Source organism: Strongylocentrotus purpuratus, unplaced genomic scaffold, assembly GCF_000002235.5.
Source record: "Strongylocentrotus purpuratus isolate Spur 01 unplaced genomic scaffold, Spur_5.0 spur5_scaffold_6, whole genome shotgun sequence".
In the NCBI taxonomy this organism is placed as follows: Eukaryota; Metazoa; Echinodermata; class Echinoidea; order Camarodonta; family Strongylocentrotidae; genus Strongylocentrotus; species Strongylocentrotus purpuratus.
The window spans coordinates 18,897,667-18,923,146 of NW_022145612.1; the positions used below are offsets into that span (position 1 = coordinate 18,897,667).

General features: G+C 37.2%; 1 protein-coding gene and 2 long non-coding RNA genes across 3 annotated transcripts; 1 reads left to right on the forward strand and 2 right to left on the reverse strand.

The window, feature by feature from the left end:
* The first annotated feature begins 1,328 nt into the window (after nt 1-1,328).
* Nucleotides 1,329-5,417, forward strand: LOC115919474. The gene has a single exon (XM_030973400.1). The coding sequence runs from the start codon at nt 1,329-1,331 to the stop codon at nt 5,415-5,417; it is 4,089 nt and encodes a 1,362-aa protein (XP_030829260.1).
* Nucleotides 5,418-12,338: 6,921 nt separating this feature from the next.
* Nucleotides 12,339-14,166, reverse strand: LOC105443808. Its single transcript, XR_004061887.1, has 3 exons — nt 13,972-14,166; nt 13,389-13,449; nt 12,339-12,495 (listed from the first exon to the last, which is right to left on the reverse strand). It is a non-coding gene; the product is annotated as an uncharacterized LOC105443808 (long non-coding RNA).
* Nucleotides 14,167-19,193: 5,027 nt separating this feature from the next.
* LOC105443809 lies at nt 19,194-22,025 on the reverse strand. The gene is made up of 3 exons (XR_972862.2): nt 21,934-22,025; nt 21,332-21,392; nt 19,194-19,605 (listed from the first exon to the last, which is right to left on the reverse strand). It is a non-coding gene; the product is annotated as an uncharacterized LOC105443809 (long non-coding RNA).
* Nucleotides 22,026-25,480: the final 3,455 nt, after the last annotated feature.

Below are 25,480 nucleotides of genomic sequence, written 5' to 3' on the forward strand. Positions count from 1 at the left end.
TGGGGACTCGGACGCTCAAAAATGGCACGGCGGCAGCACGGCCACCGCACGTTCTCCGTGCAACCTGTGTATGGAAGATGTACGGGCTCTTTACGATTTCCGTGCGGAGGCGGCGGTGAATGCCCGGCTAATGCACTGAAATTGCACGATTGCCGTGCAATCTCCGAGCAGAATCTGTACGGATTTGCCCCGGCCTGCCCCCGAGGGCCAATACAAGAAATGGCACGATGCTCGAAGATAATGTTAACAAAAACATCGTGGCCCGTAGCCTCCTACAGTGCCCCCAAAATCGCACGAAAAATCAAAGACAAATTTATCGTACGGCGCCCGGGGCAAATGTAATCCAGGCAAAGCGGTAATTGTAAGACACATGATCCGCAGACTATACATGTGAAATATTTCTAAGGGGCTACATTGGTACACTGGTAATTATTGTTACGATATACGATATCCGATATATCCGGTATCCGTCGTAGTTCAATAAACATGGTCACCATCATCACAAACCTGACTGCCGACTCGTCTATTATCATGAGTATCTACCAAATCTAAGACCCTCGAACTCATCATGGTGGCAGCTGCTGGGATCTTCGAAATCAAGTTTGATTTTTGAAGACACAATTGATCCAGTTCACGACAGTTGGGAAGTATAATTAGCAAAATTATCGAAATAAGCTCTCGAGCTTTCGTGGGTTATCCTGTTCAAGCTGACTTTTTTTGATCTGTTAGTATTGTATATTGTTGTACGTTGGAAGCTTGTCGAATAAAAATCAATCAATCAATCGATTAGCGATTTGTCACGTCGCACTTTTTCGTATGCATTGTACGTGCACCGTACATATATACAGCACAGTGTACCGAGACACTGATGCTACTGCATAATCCCGATGAACTCGTACGTGAATGGTGATGTGTGTATGAGCATATAAAGGTTCATAAAGCCTGCTCAGAATAGCCTAATCAAGTTATAACTGTGCTCAATCACTGACACAGGGGTCTGCATAATAACTTAACTAGTAAAGTTTAAATCTAAAATTAAACTAAATCAGAGGTGTGAACATTAAACCTGTTTTCAGATAATATTAACAATAATATCTGGTGTGTGAGGAATTGTCACTGTCGGACATATTGAGTGAGAGTGATCAACATTTTCATTGCATGAGACACCTAATGACATTCACACAGGTGTGAGAGCGTACACAGGTTTACGTGTACGAACCTTATCAACACCAGCCGGTTAGGACCTGTTCACACTAAGATAAACAACACAAAGATTTACACTCATTCATATAATCTGTCGTAACCAATACGCACACGTGACATATACAATGAGTACTAAGTATCCAGAGATGAACTGGGAGGTACCAGACCTACCCGAAGAGTTCAAGCTATTTAAGCAGAGAATGGAGCTTGTGTTGGCAGATCAAGAAATAACTGAAAACAAAAAAAAGGCTATAAAAATCAAAATCGCTGTAGGCAACGAAGGTTTGCGCAGAATCAATGCGTCTGGGCTATCAGAGGCCGACCAAGAAAAACCACAAGAGCTGTGGAAATTATTTGAGAAACAAATAAAGGTAAACATTAATTTTCGGGTCCATCGTCTCGAGCTGATGCGATATCGGCAGAGACAAGATGAGAGCATTGACGCATTCGTTACTCGATGTAGAGACAAAGCCAATACATGCGATTTTGAGGAATCCGAGCTTGCCGAGCGGATAATGGAGGTAGTCATCACCTCAACACCAAGTCTAGAATTCCAGAAATTCCTATTGGACCAGCCTAAAGGATATCAAATCGATGCAATTCTAGTAGAGGGTCGAAAATACGAGGCAGTTGCGGCGAGCAGAAAATGCCTAGAAACGCTTGAGCCGGCTAAAGAAAGCATAGATTCATTCAAGCGGAACCAGGGACGAAAGACGTGTGGAAACTGTGGACGTATCCACAAACCTCGTCAGTGCCCTGCGTACCACGATGTGTGTCGTGCCTGTGACACAAAGGGCCATTGGGCCAAGTTCTGTAGAAAGGCTAAGAACGATCGTAGTCGAAAACCAGATCGTAGATCAGATGACCATAAATCTGATGACCGTAAACCGAAACACGGTAACCAATCACGATCAAAATCAAAGGGTCGAAAGTATAAACCGATTAGTGAAATGGATACTGAACATGATACTAGCACAGATCATGAACATCAACAATCAGCAGGTCCATCAAACTTCGAACATTTTGACACCATACACACGATCGGAACACACACAGTGATCAACTCAAAGGGTACAGTAGCTTTTGCAAACATTGACATCATATGCCCACAGAAATCAGGTCAGCATTACCTATATCTGAAGATAGACTCTGGGGCAAGCGCTAATACTATCACAGTACGCACAGCCAAACAAATATATGGTGACAAGTGGAGGCAAGTAGTGAAACGTACACCAGTAAAGCTAGTAGCATATGGCGAAATATCAATACCATGCGTTGGTACACTAGACATAAAGTGTAGATACAAGAGTCCAGAATGGTATACACATACATTCTACGTAGCAGACGTGAATGGACCAGCTATCTTAGGGTTGTTAGGTTGCACAGATCTCGGGATTATCACAATCCACACAATGCACAAGGACACACCTACACATACACCTATCACAAGTGTTAGTGACCTCAAACAAACATACCCAGATCAGTTTGATGCCATAGGAAGCTTTAGCGGGAAAGCAATGCTGCATCTGAAAGATGATGCAGAGCCAACCATAGATGCACCTAGAAAGTGCAGTGTCCATCTGAAGGACAAGATCAAAGCCGAACTAGATAACATGGAGAAGCAAGGAGTCATCAGAAAGATAGAAAACCACACAGATTGGTGTAGCTCGATGACCACCGTTGTGAAGAAAGATGGATCCATACGGATATGTCTTGACCCCAGAAGGTTGAACGATGCCTTGAAAAGGTGTCCACACAAAATTCCAACCTTGGAAGAAATCCAACCAATCTTCGCAGGAGCTCAATTCTTCTCCAAGCTAGACGCAAAGGCTGGATACTGGTCAGTACACCTAGCAGAGGAATGCCAAGACCTGACCACCTTCAGAACACCATTTGGAAGATATTGTTTCCAAAGATTACCCTTCGGCTTATGCACAAGCCAAGACATCTTCCAGCAACACATGGATAGGATCGTCCAGAATGTGCCTGGCTGCGTATGTATCGCAGACGACATTGCCATTGTCGGGAAAACAGAGGAGGAACACGACAAGAATCTCCACTTACTCATGGAGACAGCGAAACAGGAAGGACTCGTGTTCAACAGCTCCAAGTGTACCATCAAGAAGGAAGCTATCAGCTACTTTGGATCCATGTACACAAGATCTGGAATCTTCCCAGATCCAAGCAAGGTTGAAGCTATCAACACAATGCCTTCACCCAAGGACAAGGAAGATGTTCAGAGATGCCTAGGATTATTCACATACCTAGCACCATACATTCCTAATCTATCAGAGAAGTCAGCACCACTTCGTGAACTCCTTCACAAGGAAATTCCATTCGTCTGGGACGAGGATCACGAACATGCCTTAAACAGCCTGAAAAGCGCAGTCTCATCGGGTGCATGCCTGCAGTTCTTTGACCCAAAGAAAGAGACAACCGTTGAGGTAGATGCATCAATGAAAGGGCTGGGAGCATGCCTGCTCCAAGATGGCAAACCCGTAGCTTTTGCATCCAAAAGTCTCTCCAATGCACAGTCCAACTACTCGAACATAGAGAGGGAAACCTTAGCCCTAGTGTTTGGTATCGTCCGATTCCATACATACCTATTCGGGAAGGAATTCACTGTGATAACAGATCACAGGCCTTTGGAGACAATTTGGAAGAAACCTCTAAGAAGCGCACCACCTCGTCTACAGAGACTATTGATCAAGGTACAAGGATACAGATGCCAAGTCAAGTACCGACCTGGGAAAGAAATGATTCTTTCAGATACCTTAAGCCGTCTTCCTAACCCCAAGGAAGCACGCGATGTTCCACTAGACATCAGAGTGGAATCAATCTGCTCCGAAGTAGAAGACACTCATCAAATCGACTTGATCTTCTTCGGACAACACAAGAGAACAGAACTCCAGAGGGAAACATCCAATGACCCTGTTCTTAGGTCATTGTGGCAGACAGTCACTCAGGGTTGGCCTGAAACTCTTCAGGAGCTGCCGACATCCCTCAGGGAATTCTGGTCTTACAGAGATGAGATTGGAGTATCTCAAGGAGTACTCTTCAAAGGAAGCAGAGTCATCATACCGAAGACACTTCGAGAAGATATCCTCAGACAACTTCATCTTGGACACATGGGAATCGAGAGCACGAGAAGACTAGCTCGTGAGACAGTGTTCTGGCCACACATCAACAAGGACATTGAACAGCTCGTAAAGCAATGTGCTGCATGCCAGGAACACCAGGCAAGGCAACAGAAAGAGCCGTTGCTTCCCCATGATGTACCTTCAGCACCTTGGACTAGACTAGGAACAGATTTGTTCATGCTCAACAGACAAGACTATTTACTCGTCACCGACTATTACTCCAAGTATCCAATAGTCTACAAGCTGACTGACACATCAAGTGCTGCAGTAGCCAACGTGATGAGTGGAATCTTCAGTCTATTTGGTCCACCAGAGGAGATCGTATCCGACAACGGTCCACAATTTGTCGGGAAGCACTTCAAGGACATGTGCCGGAAGTGGTCGATCACCCATACAACCTCTTCACCTCACTATCCAAGATCCAACGGACTAGCTGAGAGAATGGTTCGTACCGTCAAGAATCTGTTGAAAAAGTGTTCACAGACTGGCCAAGACAGTCAACTGGCTATGTCACACCTAAGAGCAACACCCGTTGACAGTCACATGAGATCACCTGCAGAGATGTTGTTTGGAAGACCCATCAGAACAACACTGCCAAGTCATCATCTTTCAAGAGAATCTACCACCACTGATCATCTCTTGAATCGACAGAGTAAGATGAAAGAAACGCACGATCGACATGCGGGTCCAGATCTTCCACCACTCCACGTAGGACAACCAGTCAGAGTCCTACATCCCAAAGACCGTACTTGGATACCAGCCAAAGTATCCAAAGTCTGCGACGAGCCTAGGTCGTATGAAGTATCAACACCTAACGGAGGAATCCTGAGACGAAACCGATCTCACCTGAGGGAGATTCCATCGTCAACCAACCCTACTCCAAAGCGTGTTAGGTTCGACGAAGACTACACTTCATCTACTCAAGCAGAAACACCACAACAGAATGGCAACAACCATCAGCCAACACCAGAAACTCAGAACATTCAATCTAAAGGACCAACATCAAACTCGCCAACCACAACAAGATATGGACGCAACATCCGTACACCAGCGAGATACATGTTTGAAGATTGAAACTGAACTCTTAAATTTCTTCAAAGAAGAGAGAAGATAAAGAAGAACACAGAAGACGCTTAGTTTAAGGTAGTCTAAGAAGTTTATTGTTCATATGTATGTATAATCATTGTACAGTATTTTTGGTATGACAAGCATAATGTTTACAAGTCTAAACAGATGCTAGCACAAACATGTTTCGTTTGGAAATCCATTTTATAAAGGAATCAAGTTATATCAAAACTATGTTCAATCTTGCAGATCAACTGTGAAGTTGAAAGTGGAACGATATAATTATATAGACAGTTAAATACTCATTCGTTAATACAATACAAAAGAAACGTATTGAAAACAAATCAAGATTTTATGTTATATAATCTGATTGGAAAAAGTTTATTAGGAAGCAAATAACCAAAACTTGCATACTACCAAAAGTATTGTTATCAAAGCAATATGTCATTAATCATCGATCAGTGATGTTCACTGATTCCCAATCTTTCCAGAGGAAGGGGGATGTTACGATATACGATATCCGATATATCCGGTATCCGTCGTAGTTCAATAAACATGGTCACCATCATCACAAACCTGACTGCCGACTCGTCTATTATCATGAGTATCTACCAAATCTAAGACCCTCGAACTCATCAATTATCTTATATAATAAGACGACATGTCGTATTGATGATGATTTTTCTAATAGGAAATATTATTGCATATTTGTTTAAAATCTTCTTACTCGTTTCCCCGACTCTGTCCCGTCTCCCAAACTCCACAAGAGGTGCTGTAACAGCGAGAAGATGGATAAAATACAGATCATTTTCAAGGAAATGTTAGAATGACGTTGCATAATCAAAGTTCCTCGCTATTGCCATGCTGCAACGATATAAAATATGTGTGGGATAATAAAATATCTCTTGCTTTTAATTCCGATACAAAATCACGGAGACAGAAAACTTATACTTTAGAATAACTTCTTTTTTTGTATACTCAATAATTAAGCTTATAAGCTCATCATCGGGTTTCAATAGGCCATTTTCATAAAGTAACCAAATTTGAAACATACGTCTTTGTGAAATGTCTCGATACTATTTATTTCATTCACCTTTTGCAAACGATAATCTAAATAGTCTGAATTGCTTACATTAGTTGTTGCTAGGTAGGACAAACATTATGACTAGCCCTACATAACAACATAATATTCTGATTATTAAAATGCAATTATTTTGAACAGGTGAAATGAAATAATTCAAGGGAATTTACAAAGGCGCATGCATTATATTCGGTCGCAAATTGTAAAAGGCCTATTTTACTAAAAAAATATGGGCAATTTTGTGTGTGGAAAGAGTGAATTGATAATTGAAACACATCGGACAATGTTCTTCCCTGAGATATATAACCTAATGCTGATAATAATAAAGCTCTCCAAAAAATTAAAGTGAAAAAAGCTAATTCCGGAACTAATTCCGTCTCGATTAGTTCTCTAAAAATATGTGCACATTGACTTTTCTAAAAATAGTGACTACATCGACCTTCATGCAGATACTATAAGGAAAGATAATCCCATAAGCTTGAATTTTTGCTTTTATCGAAAAGATATGAATGACGGGATGAAGACTAACCTCTAGGTACCGCAGCAATTAATTCTGGGGCATGTTGAAAACCTTTAGGGTTTGTTATGTTGACCTCATAAGATTTAATTTCCACTAATGACCTTTCAGGAACAAGTAGTCCACCTTATTAAATACTGGAGAAAAAACGTACACAAACAGTTCATAATAAATTTGATTAGATTATTTTCAAAGCATAAATTAAGCTGCTTTTTAATAAAAATCGATCATTATGACACAATTAATATTCTTAACGAAAGAGAAACTGTTTTTGGTGTTTGACAAACTTTGCTTCATATACAGACTGTGAAGGATCTTTAGATTTCATTGGACTCAATTTCATTATACATGGGAAGAAAAAGAAAGAAAGAAAAAAAGGAATGAAAGCCAGGGTCCATAATTACAAAAAAAACAAAATTATAATTCGTACAAGCTGATAAATAGATTGAAAATCAGATTATATCAAATCAAATGTACAGTTTTTATCATTCATTAAGTTTCGGATTATATGTGACATATAAATAAAGGTGTAAAATATGAGGACCCTTGGTAAATGGCAAAGCTTGCCAAATAGAACTAGGCTTGTCAAGCCATCGTTAGCTACCCCCTCCGCCCCCCTCCCCCTCCCCAATGAGCTTGCTAAGTAGCATAATATTTTAACATGCTCACGACCTGTTTAATTCTTACCAACTGGAAAGGATATTCGGTACATTGGTACGCTACTTCCTCGTCCAAATTGAATGGTGTTTGATGTGGCTCGACGCCAAAGAAACCAGTTAAATACGTCCGATACAGCCAAGGGTATTTTCACAACATTATCTACATGAAATGAGAAGACAATGGAAACAAAAATAGACAAATTCAAGAGTAAAAAAGCATGTAGAAGATGTGCTCTTCACAATATAAGCCTGATGATTATTGTTTTTTTCATTTAAGATGATTTAGCAGTAAAACAAAAATTATGTATGCGAGCCCTATTCTCATGAGTTTACAGAATGGTGTAACTAACCTGCAGAATAAATGTGAATTGTTCATCTGCAAATTTGAATGTCCATTATGTTAGAGAAGGAATTATAATCTAAAGCACTTCGCCTTGGTCAAGTCGGTTATATACCTATCAAACAAGATGAATGGCAAATCAAATTAAGGGATATTTTTCTTCTCATTTTTGTTTGCAGCTTCTAGCAACGTGTGCAAGGCAAGTTGTGATTAAACGAAACTCCATAGGACAGAGGAATTAAGACATAGGACATAAAATACGTGATTCTGATTGGTTAAAAGTCAATGGGCGTTAACTCGCAACCCTCTTTGCCAGAGACCCCTTCCTCTCTTACCAATCAGTGCCCCTCTCTCTCTCTTTTCTCTCTCTATTTTCTCTCTCTCTCTCTCTTTCTCTCTCTCTCTCTCTTCCTCTCTTTCTTTCGTTCTCTCTCTCTCTTTCGCTCTCTCTCTCTCTCTCTCTCTCTCTCTCTCCCTTTTCTCACCCTATGGACAGGTTATCTACTCTCACATCATTTGTTCTAAACATTATGATGTATAATCCACTTACTCTGATTTAGGTTTGCCTTTATGGTAATAGAATTGGCTAGGTATTCATCACGGGTTGCAGTGATGATAATCGTCCGGTCGTGAGGTACTGACACTATTGCAACACCATCAGGTCCAGTTAAGGCCGAACCTATCCGAGCGGTGCCGAATTCTGACAAAGGATCGGCGACAAATGCTGATATTACTGTGCTATTTGACACCATGTCAATCGTTGGATCAAAATGGTCGATTGCAATTACTGTGAGGTTTACTAATGGAGGTACTTCTTCATCTAGATGTTAAACAAAGAAAACAAAGATGACTAAATAAATGACCTGGTTTGTTTTTATTTTCATCAGATATGAGGTATTACGCAATTACAAAAATGAAGAATATTAAATATCCTTTCATAACTAGTCCACAAATTAATTAATTTTGATAATTTTATTAATTTCCCCTTTTTATTCTATATTTTGTTGATTGACGTTCCATGACAGCTTTTCATCAGATATGAGGTATGACGCAATTACAAAAATGAAGAATATTAAATATCCTTTTATAACTGTTGAGTAATTTACAATCATGTCCCCAAAATGTACCTTTTTTCTTCAACATTGTAATAACTCGAAATAGGACCGTGTTACAGATGTCTGTAACCAGATTGACTCAGCACTTACTTGTACCTTTGACGTTATCCCCTGTTCTAACTTCAGCCGATGTCCTAGCTTTAGGAAACTTTAGTGACGGTTGCGAAGACTTTGCCCTTGCTGTGCCGACATCATTACAGTTCACACTGGAAACACATGGGATATCGCCCCTAGACTGGCTGAATGGAACTTAGGGGAGGGAAATGAAAATATTGTCAATTTCCTCAATTTATATGTATTTTTTTATTACCAATACATTGCAGATACACAAATTTGTCTTTCAGATGAATTACTAATGAATAAAAAAATACCGTTTACAAAATTTGTGTTCACATTTTGTTCTAGTTCTAACGTATGTTCCTTGAACTAAGTTTCAGTATTCTAAGAACAATCTATACTTGCAAAGCTTGTCTCTGCGATGGCGGATCCAGGGGGCACGGGGAGATTTGACCCCAAATACCCCATGTACAAATATGTTCCATCATGTCGGGGGGGGGGGGGTTATGAGTTAAGTAGGTACTTTATAAAGTCCAGAAGTTGACTAAAGGTGTTATGGTGTGAATTATGAATTATTTACCAATTCGAGTGCAGTAACTGCCATTGCCAGTATATTTACTGTCGCAGACACATTGGTAGCTTCCGACTGTATTGATACATGTTGCGTTTTAATGACAACCGGAATTCCCCATTTCACATTCGTTGATATCTTCAAAGAAATAAAGAATTGAAAGAAAGAAGACAAAGCTAGAATATATCTGTTTCTAGAAAGATACCTTAAAATAAACAGAGGAAAAAAGAAAAGCAATCATGACAAATATCATTAAAAATAAATTTAAAAAACACAAAAAAGAATCCTGAATAGATATCATCACGCAGGTTAAGTGGAAGATCTTCTTTAAGAGAACAATCTGCATCCTAAGGGGGTAAAACAGAGACCACGAACCTCTGCAGTTTCTTCCGTCTCCTTGGTAACCGGGGCTGCATCTACATCGGTAAGAACCAGGGATGTTGATACACGTCGCCAATGAGTGGCAATTGGAGGTACCATTGGTGCATTCATTAATATCTATTTCAAAACAAAATTAAAAAAAGAGAGAATATAAAAGCTTACATCAAGATCACTTATTTTCGCCTTTCGTATTTTAAGCCCACCACACGCAATACGATTTTCAATTAGTTTTCAACTAGTATTTTCAACAAGTCAGATCGTTTAGTGTTTCACTTTTCATAAGAGTGCTTCACCTGAATAGTTTTTCTCAAGGTCAAGTTGGTGGTAAAGGAAATACATGTTCCATCTAAATTCAAGGTCACGGTCCCTGATGTAGTTTCACTGCCAATAACTCAGCATTTGGAACAGAACATTTCAAAGATCCTCCATAAAGTTTTTTTTTTTAAATCTCTCAATCTTTCCCACTCTCTTGTAAACTGACCATGATTAGTAATGTGTTTACTCTATCATGTCTACAAGAAACCCCGACTATGGAACCATACATTTTATCTACTTTCTCTCTCTCTCTCTCTCTCTCTCTCTCTCTCTATCATACGCACGCATCCACATTTTTCTTGCTATCTTTCTCTAGTTCCCCTCTCTAACATCTAAGATCTAAGTAGATTTCTGAACACAGGCAGACAAAGAACAGTCAAATACAGATTGTGATGGAAACAGAAACAACGTTTTTTCTTATAGTAATATATGTCCCGTAATATGTTCTCTGTGAGGCATTTAAAGGAAACCAGAGACATTCTTCTCACATTACAATAAAAATAATATTAGTGTGCCTAATATTATTGATGATTAATACATGATGATTATTCCTTCGTTTTACGTTGATTATATTATCTAAAATAAGCCGACATTCTTAATCACAGATTGTATCAAACGAATCTACCCTATATACACGCACGTAGTCAGAGTTTGATGTTTTTTGTTGTTGTTTGTTTGTTTGTTTTGTTTTTTTTTTTTGGGGGGGGGCACATACATGTAATCGATCGAGGTCAAAAAAGGGGTCTAAAAAGTTCAACCGATCATGGAAATTTAGGGGGGCACGTGCCCGTGCCCCCCCCTGTGGCTACGTGCCTGCCTATATACCCTTCCGTTTTATCTCTCTCTTTATCTCCTCTCTCTCTATCTCTCTCTCTCTATCTCTCTCTCTCTCTCTCTCTCACAGACACACCCATCTTTCCTGCTTTCTCTCTTGCTATGTGTCTGTTTGTCTGTCTCTCTCTCTCTCGCTCTATGTCTATCAATCTCCGTTTCTCTGTGATAACTTTTCGATTTTCGATTTTGATAGCACTCAGTGTACCAATATCACTAACATTCTTCAAACGCCTAAATGCACGGAAGAAATTACCTTACGTTCACGATGCTCACAGTTTTCGCTATGATTTATTCAAGAAGCATCTTTCTACAAACGTCATTTAATTATATAGCAAATTTTTCAATTCAATTCAATTCAATAATGGTTTATTATGTAATTTCAAAATACATGCATCATAATTGTCATTTTACATGAAAAGCAGCAGAAGCTGGATTATTCATGTTTACATGTTGACATAATAAAGTGACAGGTTGCATTTTTAAATATTTACAGATATGTTTAAATGTTTCTTATTGTAATTCTCTTTTGTTATGCTCTGGAATCACATAATATGGAATATTAGGTACTAATTAAACATGAGACGAAGATTTTTGTAATTAAAATTAAATCCATAATCCATACATTTTCGGTAAATCACAGCATTATTCTTTGCAGATTCGTTAACATTGAGTGATCATTATGACTTAATGAGGCAAAGGAAAAGTTGGCTCCTCCATGACGATGACTATTTCAAAGACGATGTCCTATAAGCACGATAAATCATGGATCAGAAATACTGTGATTATAATGATATTATATAGTGCTATAAATACATCTGCTCATCTGATGATCGCAATATCTTGAGAAGAGGCGAAAAACAGTGGAGATGGCGAAAAGCGGTCTAAGACTTTCCGCTAAGGAGTCGTCACCATTGGCACTACTGGAGGATTCGTCGGAGCAGGGGCTGGCGCTGCTGTAGGAGCCGGAGCTGGGACCGCTGGAGTAACCGCCGCGGTTTCTTCACTGCTGCTGCCGCTGCTGGCGCTGCCCGAATTGCTAGAAGATCGCTCGTAGCGACTACGACCTAGTAGAAGAGGGGCTGGGGCTGCGGTAGGAGCCGGAGCTGGGACCGCTGGAGTAACCGCCGCGGTTTCTTCACTGCTATCGCTGCTACTGCCGCTGGTGCTGGTGCTGGTGCTGCCCGAACTACTAGAAGATCGCTTGTGGCGTTTACGACCTGGAGAAGACAGCGTTGAAAACATCAAGTTCAGACGTGTTCACAAAAACTAAAATGCCTGTAAACTGTAATTTTAAATTTGTCTCTTCTCAGTTTGTTTAGCTGATACTACTTCGTTATATTCTTTATTTCTCCATAAAATTCAACTCCTCCTTTTTAGAGTAGTCCTAATGTTATGGTAAAATGATGATCATTTTAAGGATGGAATTTATCGAAAATCCCTGAAAAGAGAATCAGCAGCAGAATATAAATGAAAGAAAGTGATATGATCATAATTATTATTAGGAGTATAACTTCTACGTATTTCACATTACATAGTTTATCATCCAACAACGTTCATTTGTATATTATCAAAGGATTGCACGATTATCATTGTTTCTATCGCTCGTGACGTTGTAACTCGAATATATTTTCGTTGATAGAAGGTGAAGTATATTAGGAATATACGATCGTGGATAGATGTCTACGACATTAAAGTATCATTTTATGCACAGTAGATACTGTTAAATCTCCGAATATGTTACAAATATGCAACCGATTTCATTAAACGTTTAATGTTCAATATAAATGCTTTGGTATATTCTATCTTATCTAATCTAATAGGTAAAACCCGTTAAAATGATTTCCATCTGAAACAAAACATAAATTTTCAAAGAGTAATTTTTCAATTTAGATCAGATTCTCCGTTTAGTACAGAGAGCTATATAGTATATCATTATTGTCCATTTTGAAATGAAATATATAATATCCAAACTAAAATAATCTTGAATGAAAGTGCGCTAAGAGATTCCCAACAATTATATACTGACATCATACTGGACTAAGATAAATTATTTGATGCTTTAGCAAGACGAGGTAAGAAGAAAGAACTTTACAAATATTACAGGTCTTACCTTCGACTGTAAGCAGCATTGCACACAGCACGATACAAACAGTAAAAATCATTGGCTTCATCTACGAAGTAAAATCAAAATCAAAATATTTATGTTACATTCTAATAAAGAGATGTAGTACTTTAGTAATTGTAAGAGAAAGATTTAACAAGAATTCATAGCAATTTATGAGAGTAATAGCATGTTTACTCTGGGAATCTCACCTATTTACCGTCGAGTGTCACATCTTAATTTAAAAATACAATTTCGTTCAGTTTGTCATTAGGAAGTACATGTATAACTGCTCTCATTCTTCCATTGATGAACCCACCATCAAGTTAAAAAAAGAATAGATTTATTTTTAAACGAAGAGTTATGCGCGACCAATCAACATGAATTCATCTTCCCAACGATTGATCTTTTTTTTAGCTTTGTTTGAAGGCACTTCTAACTCACAAAGATGTGCGGAAAATATCATTAACCGTAATTAACGAGGTCACGGGGACACTGAAAGATAATTAACTGCAATATTTTCTATCATCCACACAAGTAATAACTTCAAACTACACATAATTTATGGCGGAAATGAATGATTGCAACTTACTTTGAACGAAGTGATGTTCTTCCGAAACTACTGGATGAGAGGAAACTTAGAATAATCTCAGATATACCACTACCGCTACGATATGACCTTGCTTTGAATATTTTCAAACTCGTAGCTTATATAGAAAGAACTATAATCCTCCACTAGGAGTTGATTTGTATCATCTCGACTTTGCTGTCGTGTTCAATTTTTGGATCGTTCATGAAATTACAGACCTTTAGGGATGATTCGGAAATCCCTCCACGCAGGTGACGTAAAATTTCACAATTTCAAGATTTAATTACTGAAATAGGTTAATTAGTTTATCATTATTGGTCAGCGCAAATTCATAGAATTGCATTTCAATTAGTTTATTTAATCATTCTAGTTAGAATAATGCTTTCGAGTTTGACTACCTAAATTCATGAGTTAAGGTCTGTATAGATCTTTGATACTATTTTACCAATTTCTTGACGTTTGTATATGGTTAAATAAGACTGCATCGCTTATGTCTTACTTATCATACATGCATAAACAACCATATGGGTTGTTTGTCAGGATTTGTTTTTCTCTTAGAACAATTTTGTTTCATTATTAATCTAAATCTCGAGGGCGTAATAATTAGAATAATTTACCAAGTGGCTGTTGTCAATAAGGGATCAGTAGAGCACGCAGTAGGATTAATGGCAATCATGCTACCCAACCTATTGGCATTGCTGACCCACGATTTGGCTTCATCGATGAAGCAGAGAGAGACAGGGGTGAGAGAGAGAGAGAGAGAGAGAGAGAGAGAGAGAGAGAGAGAGAGAGAGAGAGAGAGAAATGTAATGCTCAATCAAAGTCATCTTTAGTAAACTCATTATTTGTCCATCATTGAGGGCGACATTTGTTGTGAATAACTTCAACGATTCGACTGTCATGTGTGGTCCCGTACGCGGATAGGAAGAGCATCCATTACATAACATCCAGTGACTGAATATTATTGATGATGATGACGCTATTGGCTATGTCGTCCAGCTCCAACAACTGGCAAGAGTGAGAGTAGGTCCATTGTTTCCTCATATCTCAAAATCGTATTGCTGAAGATATCTAGCTCGCCGAACAGATGAGTAAGCAGCATGAATGTTGACGCTGCTTTGAGGCGAACGGGAGAGCATTTTGTTTTCTTTTCGTCATTTCTATACCCCAAAGATGCTGGCTTTTGGCGGGTCCATCCTTGTTAACGGAGCCAGTTCGGCGCACTTTTGATTCCATCTTGGCAGTGTATCTGCGTGATGGCTCATAGACCAAGAAAACACCGGATGAACTCATAGTTGTTGAGATGATGTCGACAGGTTTGCCACACACAGGCCAACATGGAGACAGATGACAACATTATTGCAGTGTCCGAGCTTTGTACATACACCTGTAGGTTGATATTGTAGATAAACATTGCTATGGAGTTTCCAAAATATCTGGCTGTCTTTCCAAATATTAATTCTCATTTTCCTGTCGAAAGAAATTTCGTTGGATTACCCTCACACCTGATGAAGTCTTATAGTTGCAAAATCCGTGTTCCAGCTGTACAAACGCATTGTCAATGGCCTAATTATGATTATGTACAACGAAAAATATCGGTTTGGAAAAGAAAAGGGTGATGGTGAGAGCAGCCATTATAATACTCTGTGATCTGACCCCCTTGCTTTTTGTCTAATAAAGTCGCTCGAATTACTACTAAAATATGGAAAAATACAAGACATTTTAACGTTATTTAAAGCGAGTCTCATTAGTCTTTAGTTGGCGTACAAGTACAAGTAGGGCTTGATTAAACTGGATTAGAGTTTAAAAAAGGCAAGGATAATCCTTGGTCAATTTTGATATCATGAAAGGTTAATGATCATTTTGAGTAAATCGTGATAAAGGTAAATATTAAATTACTTCTTTAATCAACATACTTAAAATGAGAATTCAATCATTGCACTTGATACATTTTAGGAATTTATAAAAAGTCCTATTGACAAACCTATTGACTTTCCAGATGATACTTTGATTATGAGATGAGAGCTTTCTTGTCAGAGCTATTTTTCAATTATTGTTTATCTGTATACTATTCTGGATAGCTTGTGGAGGATGGGGCATGTTGGAAATAAGGGGGAGTGGCTTACTGGTCACATTGACGGGTGTGCGATATGTGTGAATGTATGTGTGTGTGCTTGCGTGGGTGTGCGTTTGTTAGAGCCTTCAAATATCATAATTTATCGAAGGCGAATAAGTAAATACGTATCTTTCAAATCGGACTCCTGAGAAACGGGGATAACATGAAGCGGAAAAAAACACTGATACACACACCCACACAATAACAAACGAAAATAAATTTAAAAAAACTTAAAGTTTTTCTCACTATTTCGAGAAACGTTTAAAAGAACACGATTTCCTTGAATGACGACAAAATGGCGAAAAGATAAACAACGAACCTCTGCAGTTTCTTCCGTTTCCTTGGTAACCTGGATTGCATCTACATTGATAAGTACCAGGGATGTTGATAGACGTGGCCAATGAGTGACAGTTTGACATTCCCCGGGTGCACTCATTGATATCGTATGAAAAATATGGGGATGAAACAATCTTTCTCATTTTCTCACAATTATTAACGTAATATATATTCATATGTAGTTGTCAAATGTTTGATTCATATCCACCACCAACATCACTTATCATAGCCAAGACATAATAATCATAGTCATATAGCTGATATCACAGACCCCTTACAGGGCTTCATTTCAGATGTAAGATAATTTACTTTTAACCTTTAAATTCAATATTTTAAAGATCTAACTCCCTACATTTAAAAATACAATGATAAACTTGCCAATGATTGTTAAAGTGAATATTCTAGGTTGTAAAGGGAATATCAGACGTTCATGTTTTATTACTGCGGGAGAATCATAATTCCAATACACACGCACACATACGCACACACATACTCATACGCACACTCTCTCTCCATCCCTCACATACACAATCATGCACAAACGCACACACATACACACACGCACAATGACATACAAATACAATCACACTCAAACAAAAATTTGTTGTACATAATTTTTTGAAAGCCATAATTTTGTTAAATGATGAAAAACAAGAAAAAAAAGCTAACGAACCTCTGCAGTTTCTTCCGTTTCCATGGTAACCGGGATTGCATCTACATCGGTAAGAACCAGGTAGGTTAATACACGTAGCTAATGCGTGACAGTTTGACATACCCCGGGTGCACTCATTGATATCTAAAGAGCAGGAGAAGAAGACAGAGAGAAGGAGTTTGATGGGGGTAATTTTTTCCCTTTATCATAAACATGTTCCAAATTAAAAGATCAGTTTTTTACCTTTCTCAATTTTGTGGGCAAAATGTATGATGCATATAAATGTCATTACCAAAACCATTATACCATTATAGTAAAGACAAGAGAAATATAATAACCCTTGTAAAGACAGTCATGGCGGATTCCAGACTTCAGACACCTTTACATAGTGAAGTTTGTCTTTCCTAGATTTATCTTTAAAAAACAATGATCATCTTGCTAATGATGCTAATTCTAAAAATGTACGCTTCGAATAACGGAGATCATAATTTTGTGCACGTCCATTGTCTAATAGTCCTTACAGCTATGTTGGACAAATCTTTGAATCAAAATGATATTTTATTCAATACCGATTTTCTGTTCATTACACATATCATCTTGCTCTCTTTTTCTCTCATTCTCCCTAACTTTCGTTCTTTCTCTATCTCATTTAAACGTCTTTCTCTTGAAATATTAAATATATTATCTTGAAAAGTATATGTTTATAATCAAATAGAGAACAGCAAAGGTTCTGCTTACATTATTTCCTGTTTGTGGGGGACGGGTGGGGGTTTCGGTGACAACCTGTTTAGTTTTACTATCATCTTATACATACTATCGAGTTTGATTGTGTAGAAAAGACATGCAGTATATCAACATTATTTCTAATCTATTATGAAGATACACGGTTGCCATACAGTTGGAATCATTTTTGTTTACCTCTTTTCATGAAATTATTTAATATGGTTAATTTCTTGATAGATACAGTTATCTTCTTAGAACATTATTGATCAATCTCTATGACTCTTTGGAGATTAATAAAGTTCCGAGAAGATATATTTTATATATCAAGAATAACCCATATTGTCACAATCATTTCACGGAAAGAGGTTTGAGAAAAAAGATATTCAAACTTGATAGGCAACAGTGTAGACACTAGACGGTATTATACTGTTATGGCAGGGCACACAATATTATATCTTACACCTTTTATATCTTAATTTTGATCCAGTTATTATTCTCGCTTGCTCTCTCCTTCTCTTCTCTGTCCTTCCCCCTCTATCTCCTTATTCCCCTCGTTTCATCTAAATCCTCTCTATCTCTTCAATGTTCGCGCTCTCTCTCTCTCTCTCTCTCTCTCTCTCCCTCTATATATTCCTATTCGGTCTTTTCCACTTCTCATTCTATTTCGAAAACATTAAAGAAAAAATAATAATATTATTTTTTTCCCAAACAACTCTTTAAAATGGTCACATGATTTATTCATGAAAAATCTTGGATAAAATGATATAAAAAAAGATGTATTTACAAATTCGTCAAATCCTCCTACTTCTTAATTCTTATAGTTTTTACTTCTTAATATTTCATAATCATTATTATTTCCGAATATATAAAATATATGAATATACTAATGTAGATTGTTTCCTGAGGGTCTTGAGTCGGGTTACAGAAAAAGAACAATTTTTCAGGAAATAAAATTAAGGAAATGTTGAGATTTAAATTTAATATTCTTTTATGTGAGAAAGGGGCTACAGTATACAGAGAATAGGATATTTTATGGAATTGGTTTTGCTTTACTTAAAATATATGTGCACTTGTACAGCTCCTCCTTATTCAACGATTTGTTAAAAGCTATATGGCAGAGAAGAGCGGTGGTCCAGGTACCTTGCAATATTCGCAAGTGAAATAAGATTTAAGGAGATGGAGGGCTAGATTGACAATGGAAGTGAGTAACAAGGAGAAAATGAAAACGAAGAGCGACATTGTTCAAACAATTAGCATTATATTAGTTAGTTTAGAAAATGTATTCTATTACTTTCCCTGTGTACATGACGAAACACACAAAGACCAAAATGGCTGTCGGTATCGATCTTCAAATTCATTTTCACAATTTCATGAGAACAACAGATCAAAGTGATACTCTCTTTTACAAGTCATTCTGAACACCTTGCACTGGTTTCCCCCTAAATACCTTAAATAGGTACCCGTATTTCAGAGACATAGCCTATGACATCATTGATGAGGTGTGTAAAAGCACTGTGAACACATTTTACTATAAACAAATCGAGCTACTCATCAGAAAATTGCACCCGTGGAAAACGGCAGAAAGGAAGATTTGTTTGTAACGAAAGATTCCGCTAAGGTGGTGTTGTTACTGTTACTGCTGGTGCAGTAGTTCCTGCTGGGGTCGCAACGGGGATCGTAACAGCTGGAGCGTCTCCGCCGGTTTCAGTTCCCGTATCTGTACCAGTTCCAGTACCTGTGCCCGTACCTGTTTCAGTTGATTCGCTTTCGCTACTACTTGATGCGCTGCTTGACCGCTTGTGTCGGCGGCCTGGAAGAAAAAAGACAACCACCTCACTTTATAATATTTGAGTATCCATTTTTGATGTCATTTTTTCTTTTCATGTCAGTCTTTCCTTCGAGATACTATTCAATATTTCACGTATATAATGGAAACGTCTGAACTGTACTTGCATTTCTAAATTGCTGGAGGAAATATACTGAAAATTACCATGCAAAAATATTATCGGCTGTTCTTTGGTATTAAGTACATGCACGTAAACAAGAAAAAACTCATGTGGATAAAATTGTCTGTTGTGCTTTTTACTCAGATGATGTTTTAAGAACTGAGATACTCTTCTCATCAATTCCAACACAATTAAAATGTGTCATCACGAAATTGTATATAAATCTTTCTTTAACAACCCACATAGTGACTGTCCATTCCAAATCTTAACCCCTTTTTCCTTAAGCACAGGTGTAATTTTCAGTGTTACTGGTGTATGAAGCCTGTTTGGTGTTTAATAAACTATTCAAATGTCATTTACAATGCAATAGTAGTTTCGACAGACGCATGTCATTTGCATTTTAAGTATATCAATGGTCGATGTGCATTTGTATCTACATGATTAGAATTAATCAAAATTCAAAGAAACCAAAGAAATACAGGAAAATTGTTCTAAAGAAAGAAAGGGAGGCAGGTGACGGCAGCATTGCAATGTCCGAGCTTTTTACATAGGTTGGTATCGTAAATAAACTTTGCCATTAAGTTTCCAAAATATCTGGCTATCTTTTTAAATATTAATTCTTATTTCCCTGTCGAATGAAAGTTCGTTAGATTACCGTCACAGCTGATGGAGTTTTATGGTTGCAAAATCCGTGTTCCAGCTGTACAAACTCATTGTCAATAACATAATTTTGTACAACGAAAATTATTGGTTTGGAAAAGAACCCGAGGGTGAGGGTGAGGCAAAACGTTCGCAATTGTATCACCGACAATTAACCATGGAGTATCTAAAATATTATACTGCCTGATACTTAATGGATAAATTCTTGTTATGCTATTGAAATGACTGCAGTTAGATATAGAATAAAATGTCTAACTTCCTTTATCAAAGTATTTTGGTGCATTAAATGCGATACGTTAGTATAAGGTAGTTCTCATTCTACAGGTACTATGGGCATAGCGAAGGTAATAATACAATACTTGATAGATACCTGTTTTTATACATTTTGAGAGGATTCTAGAGTTTGATATTTATATTCGGTATGACAGACAGTTTTGCGCTCTTTTTATCATGATGTCAATAGCACTGAATTTGATAGTGGCTATATGTATATTCAGTTTGAAATATATTATATGAGAAATTTAGAGACTTTCGATTTGAAATTTGAAATTTGAATTCAATTTGAATTCAATTTGAATCATTTAATTTTATATCTTCGGAAAGATATCACCTGATTATACTCGGTAAAAAGCATATTATATAGCATTGAAATCATAATTGGTGTAATAGCATAATCATGATGAATTGGAAAACGAAAAGTATCACACAACATGGTTGCAATATAATAATCCATTTCATCCAATCTACGGCACTTGTTAATACAAAAATGTTCATCTCTCTCTCGAGTTTTAGTCAGAGCCAGCAAACGGCTGGGGGAGGGGGAGGGGGAGGGGGAGCTACGCTCTTGTACTCCACTATAAAATAATACAGGAATTTGAAATGACCCTGATGACAAAAAACGATTTTAATTGTCTTGGATTTAGGTCTTACCTTCGACAGTAATCAGCATTGCACACAGCAATATACACAGAGTAAACATCATTGGCTTCATCTATGGACAAGAATTGAAAAAGAATGAAGACAATAAAAATAGTATTTTTATAACGTTCCCATATAATTATAATTTTGATTTAATGCATCAAGTCTCCAAATTGACTTTATAAAATGATATACATGGCATCTGAAATCATGCTCCATTCCGAGTGATGACAACGATGCGAGGATAGCAACTGGAAGTGAGGCGATTATTTGAATACATTGGTTTGTATTCTTCTAATTCAGTAAAACCTTGTCTGGCGCTTGGTTTATTTCACTTTTAACGAAATAAATTGGAAAATAAATCTTAAAGTTCGATCTATTGATTCAATAAATATCATCTTAAAGTGATTTAAACTATTTATTTAAATATTCCTGAGAAAGCTGAAACTTAAATTGTGAGTAATATACAAGCAAATGTCAATAACATAGGGAAAATCAAATTCATTCTCTTTAAGCAACGTCTCTTACTCTCAACTAACAAACTTGAATAAGTCGACAACAGCAAAAACGTCTAGATTCAAGTGATGGAAATGAAGAAAAAAATTGTGACTTACTTTGATTAAAGTGATATCGTTCCAAAGCTACGACGAAATGACTGGACGCTTAGATAACTTATCTAAGAGTATCTCTAATCGATGCGAATACAACCTGTTTGATATCTGTCAAAACTCTGGTGCTTATATAGTAAAATATCCAATGTTTTTACACAATCATGATAATAAGGACACATGTATCATTTTAACCTTGCTGTCATATTCAGTTTTTAATCCATTCGTCAACCAGACTTCAAGCAAAGAGCCGGAAATACTTTAATACAGGTGACAACAACTTCGCCAAAACTGTTTACAAAAGACACAATAAATCTATGAGATCAATATCCATGACACGTGACTAGAACTGCCAAACATAACCCTGATTGATCGTTGGAAGGTTAAAGAAAAACATTCTAAGAGTTTCTGTGGTTTATAGGGAGATCAAGCTTGAATCGGACTAAGTTTGTAATTTTCCCAAGGTTTTAACCCAACTTAATCTTTCCTTAATTTAAACTGCTATAATCGAGATATAAAATGTTAAAGGCACTTGGTAACATTGTTCAGATGAGAGTAAATGGTGCTAAGGTAATGACTTCAATGCTTGATGTACTCTATTATAGATAATCCGAAAGTTTGAGTGAAAACAGACCATTATTAATGATAAAAATTGGGAAAAACTGATCTGATCGATTCCAGAATTCTTCCTACTCTATTATTATAATTTTTGTTAAATTTTAGGGGAATGTAAATTGTCACAAAGCAATAAATTGGCTCTATATACCATTCCAAACATTTAAGTGTTGAAAGATTGTTAAAAGCCTATTTTATGTCTTATTTTCATGGGAAAATGGTTGGAAAATTTAAAAATTGATTGGGAGAATCTAGTGTTATAGAGGCTAGCTGTTGCACAGTGAAATCTTCAGTGAAAACCATAAATATCTTTGTGGTTTGAGAGTTTTATTTTTGCATGTTAGAGGGTTAGTACGGTAGAAGGAATATGATAAGTAGCATTTCATAAAAAAATTGTTTTTTCATCAACCTTCAACGATGTTACCGAGTCACTTTAAGCTCTGCTATCGAGAATAAAAATGTTCTTTTATATTACGTCTGGAAAGAGAATTGAACAAAGCCACAAGAAGAAAGGCGATTCAATTGCTGAAGTCAGGGGCGTATGCAGGGGGGGGGGGTTTGGGGGTATTATTATGTGTGTAAACCCCCCCCCCCAAAAAAAAAAAAAAAAACTAAAACCCCCCCCCCCTTTGTTTTTGTTTTTTTTGTTTTTTTTAATTTAAAAAAAAAAATTATGCCCACGGCTAACGTAAAGTGACCTTACCCCCCCCCCCCCCCACCAAAGAAAAAAAATGTCAAATTTTCAAATTTCGAGACCAAAAAAAAAAAAGTGTCCGCTTACCCCCCCCCCCCCCCCCCCCCCCCCCCCCCCCCCCCCCCCCCCCCACTGAGCGACTTTTCGGCCGGCGCGATTTTCAAATTTTCGGGGAAAAATCCTGCGTACGCCCCTGGCTGAAGTACTCTATAATTTTCTGTTCATATCGTTCATTTATGTTTAGTTACCTTGAACACAAAAAGAAATACAAATTCACAATTGCACCACAAACAGCAACATGGCTGCAACTCTATATGAAATTTAAAAAGTAACACAAAGATTCATATTTTCAGCCTGGAATAGTGTAATTATGAACCTAAACAAGTGAGAATGTGCTTCTAAAAGGTTACAGGATGTTATCGCTTGATACTGATATGCCCGGGGCTAGATGCTCCTATTGCACCGATTTAGGGATGCAAATTTAAACTTTTTTTTTTCATTTTAAAAACAAGGACTGCGTTATCTCATGCATAAATAGTAATGTGTTTTACATGAACACCAACATATAAAATTGTATCAGAGTGCACAACTCAAGGTCAACGGTGTTCTCTCTGACGAACTTATCACAACAATTGGTACCCCACAAGGGTGTGTCCTCTCTGTGACCCTATTTACCCTGTACACCAATGACTGTATATCTAATTCTCCATCTGTTAACATACTTAAATATGCAAATGATACAGTAATAGTAGGATTGATCGAAACTGAAAATGAACTTGATTACAGAGCTACTATTTCCATGTTCGAAAATTGGTGTAGAGAAAACTATTTACTGCTGAACTCAAAGAAAACAAAAGAAATTGTTTTTTGACTTTGCAAAAGAAAGCTATTGAACCCATCGATAGACCTGTATACTTTAATGATGATACCATTGAGAATGTTGACAGTTATAGATACCTAGGTACAGAAATCGACAATAAGCTGTCTTGGGAAGAGAAGTCAAAGCGCACACTAACAAAATGCAACCAGCGCTTATATTTTCTTAGAAAGTTAAAGTACTTTCATGTGAACGATAGAATTCTGTTTCTCTTTTACCAGTCGATAATTCAGAGTACTATTACATTTGATTCCATTATCAGGTTTAACAATGCAAGGCAAAGTGACAAACAAAAGCTGAGAAGGGTTGTAAAACAAGCCAGCAAAATAATGAACCATACTGTTGACCTAGATGAAGTCTGTAAGGAAAGAGTAGTATCTAAGGCCCTATCCATTATGTCTGATCTTACCCACCCCCTTAATGACCAGTACATACACCTGAGAAGCGGACGAAGCTTGAGATCTGTTAAAGCAAGAACTAGTCGCCGCATTAATTCATTCATTCCACTTTCCATAAGAGTAGTTAATGAAACCCAGTAAAGAATAGAGAGTGTGAAAACCATGCAAAATACCCTCATTGACAAGTTACACGAATATATATATTGTTTTAGTATACTTACTTTACTGTTGTACCCCTACTGTTATACCATATCAAGAAATAATTTTTAACACAAAATACCTACTTCAGATTAGAGCATATACGAATTTAAAACAAATGGAGGGTATGTAAGAAGAAAGAATGAAGAAGAAGAAGAAGAAGAAGAACAAGAAGAACAAGAAGAAAGAGTATTTAAATGTATATTTATCATGACCATGTATATTATATCAAATGTATACTAAAACAGGGCCCTATGAATGTCAATTATATGTTGTTCCTATGTTCATATGTTGAAGCAAGATTGTTCATGTGCATATAAACAATTATCCTTTATGGACACAATAAAGATATGAAATGAAATGAAATGAAACTCAATGTTTATCAAGTTATCAAAATTTATCGCAATTATAGTATATTATAGCACTTTTACATATTGATATGAGTTCATATTTAAATTTCCTTTTACATAGAATACCTTTCTTTCCAGGAATTCACTTGCCAAATCATCATGTTTTCAAGGACGTAGTAGTAAAGACTGATAACAGAGACCGTTGTCATTAAAAAAGAAGCATATTGTCGAACCATGTAGGTCCATGGTCAAACACGTAAAGAATTCCACTTAAGCATCTGTTGTCTCACCTATACTGGCATGGTATACCATGAACCTAATAAGAGTTATTAGGTTCATGGTATAACGATTTGATTTGACTTCGTAAACGGGGTAAGAGAGATAGATAGAGAGAGAGAGAGAGGGGGGGGGGGGGGGGGGG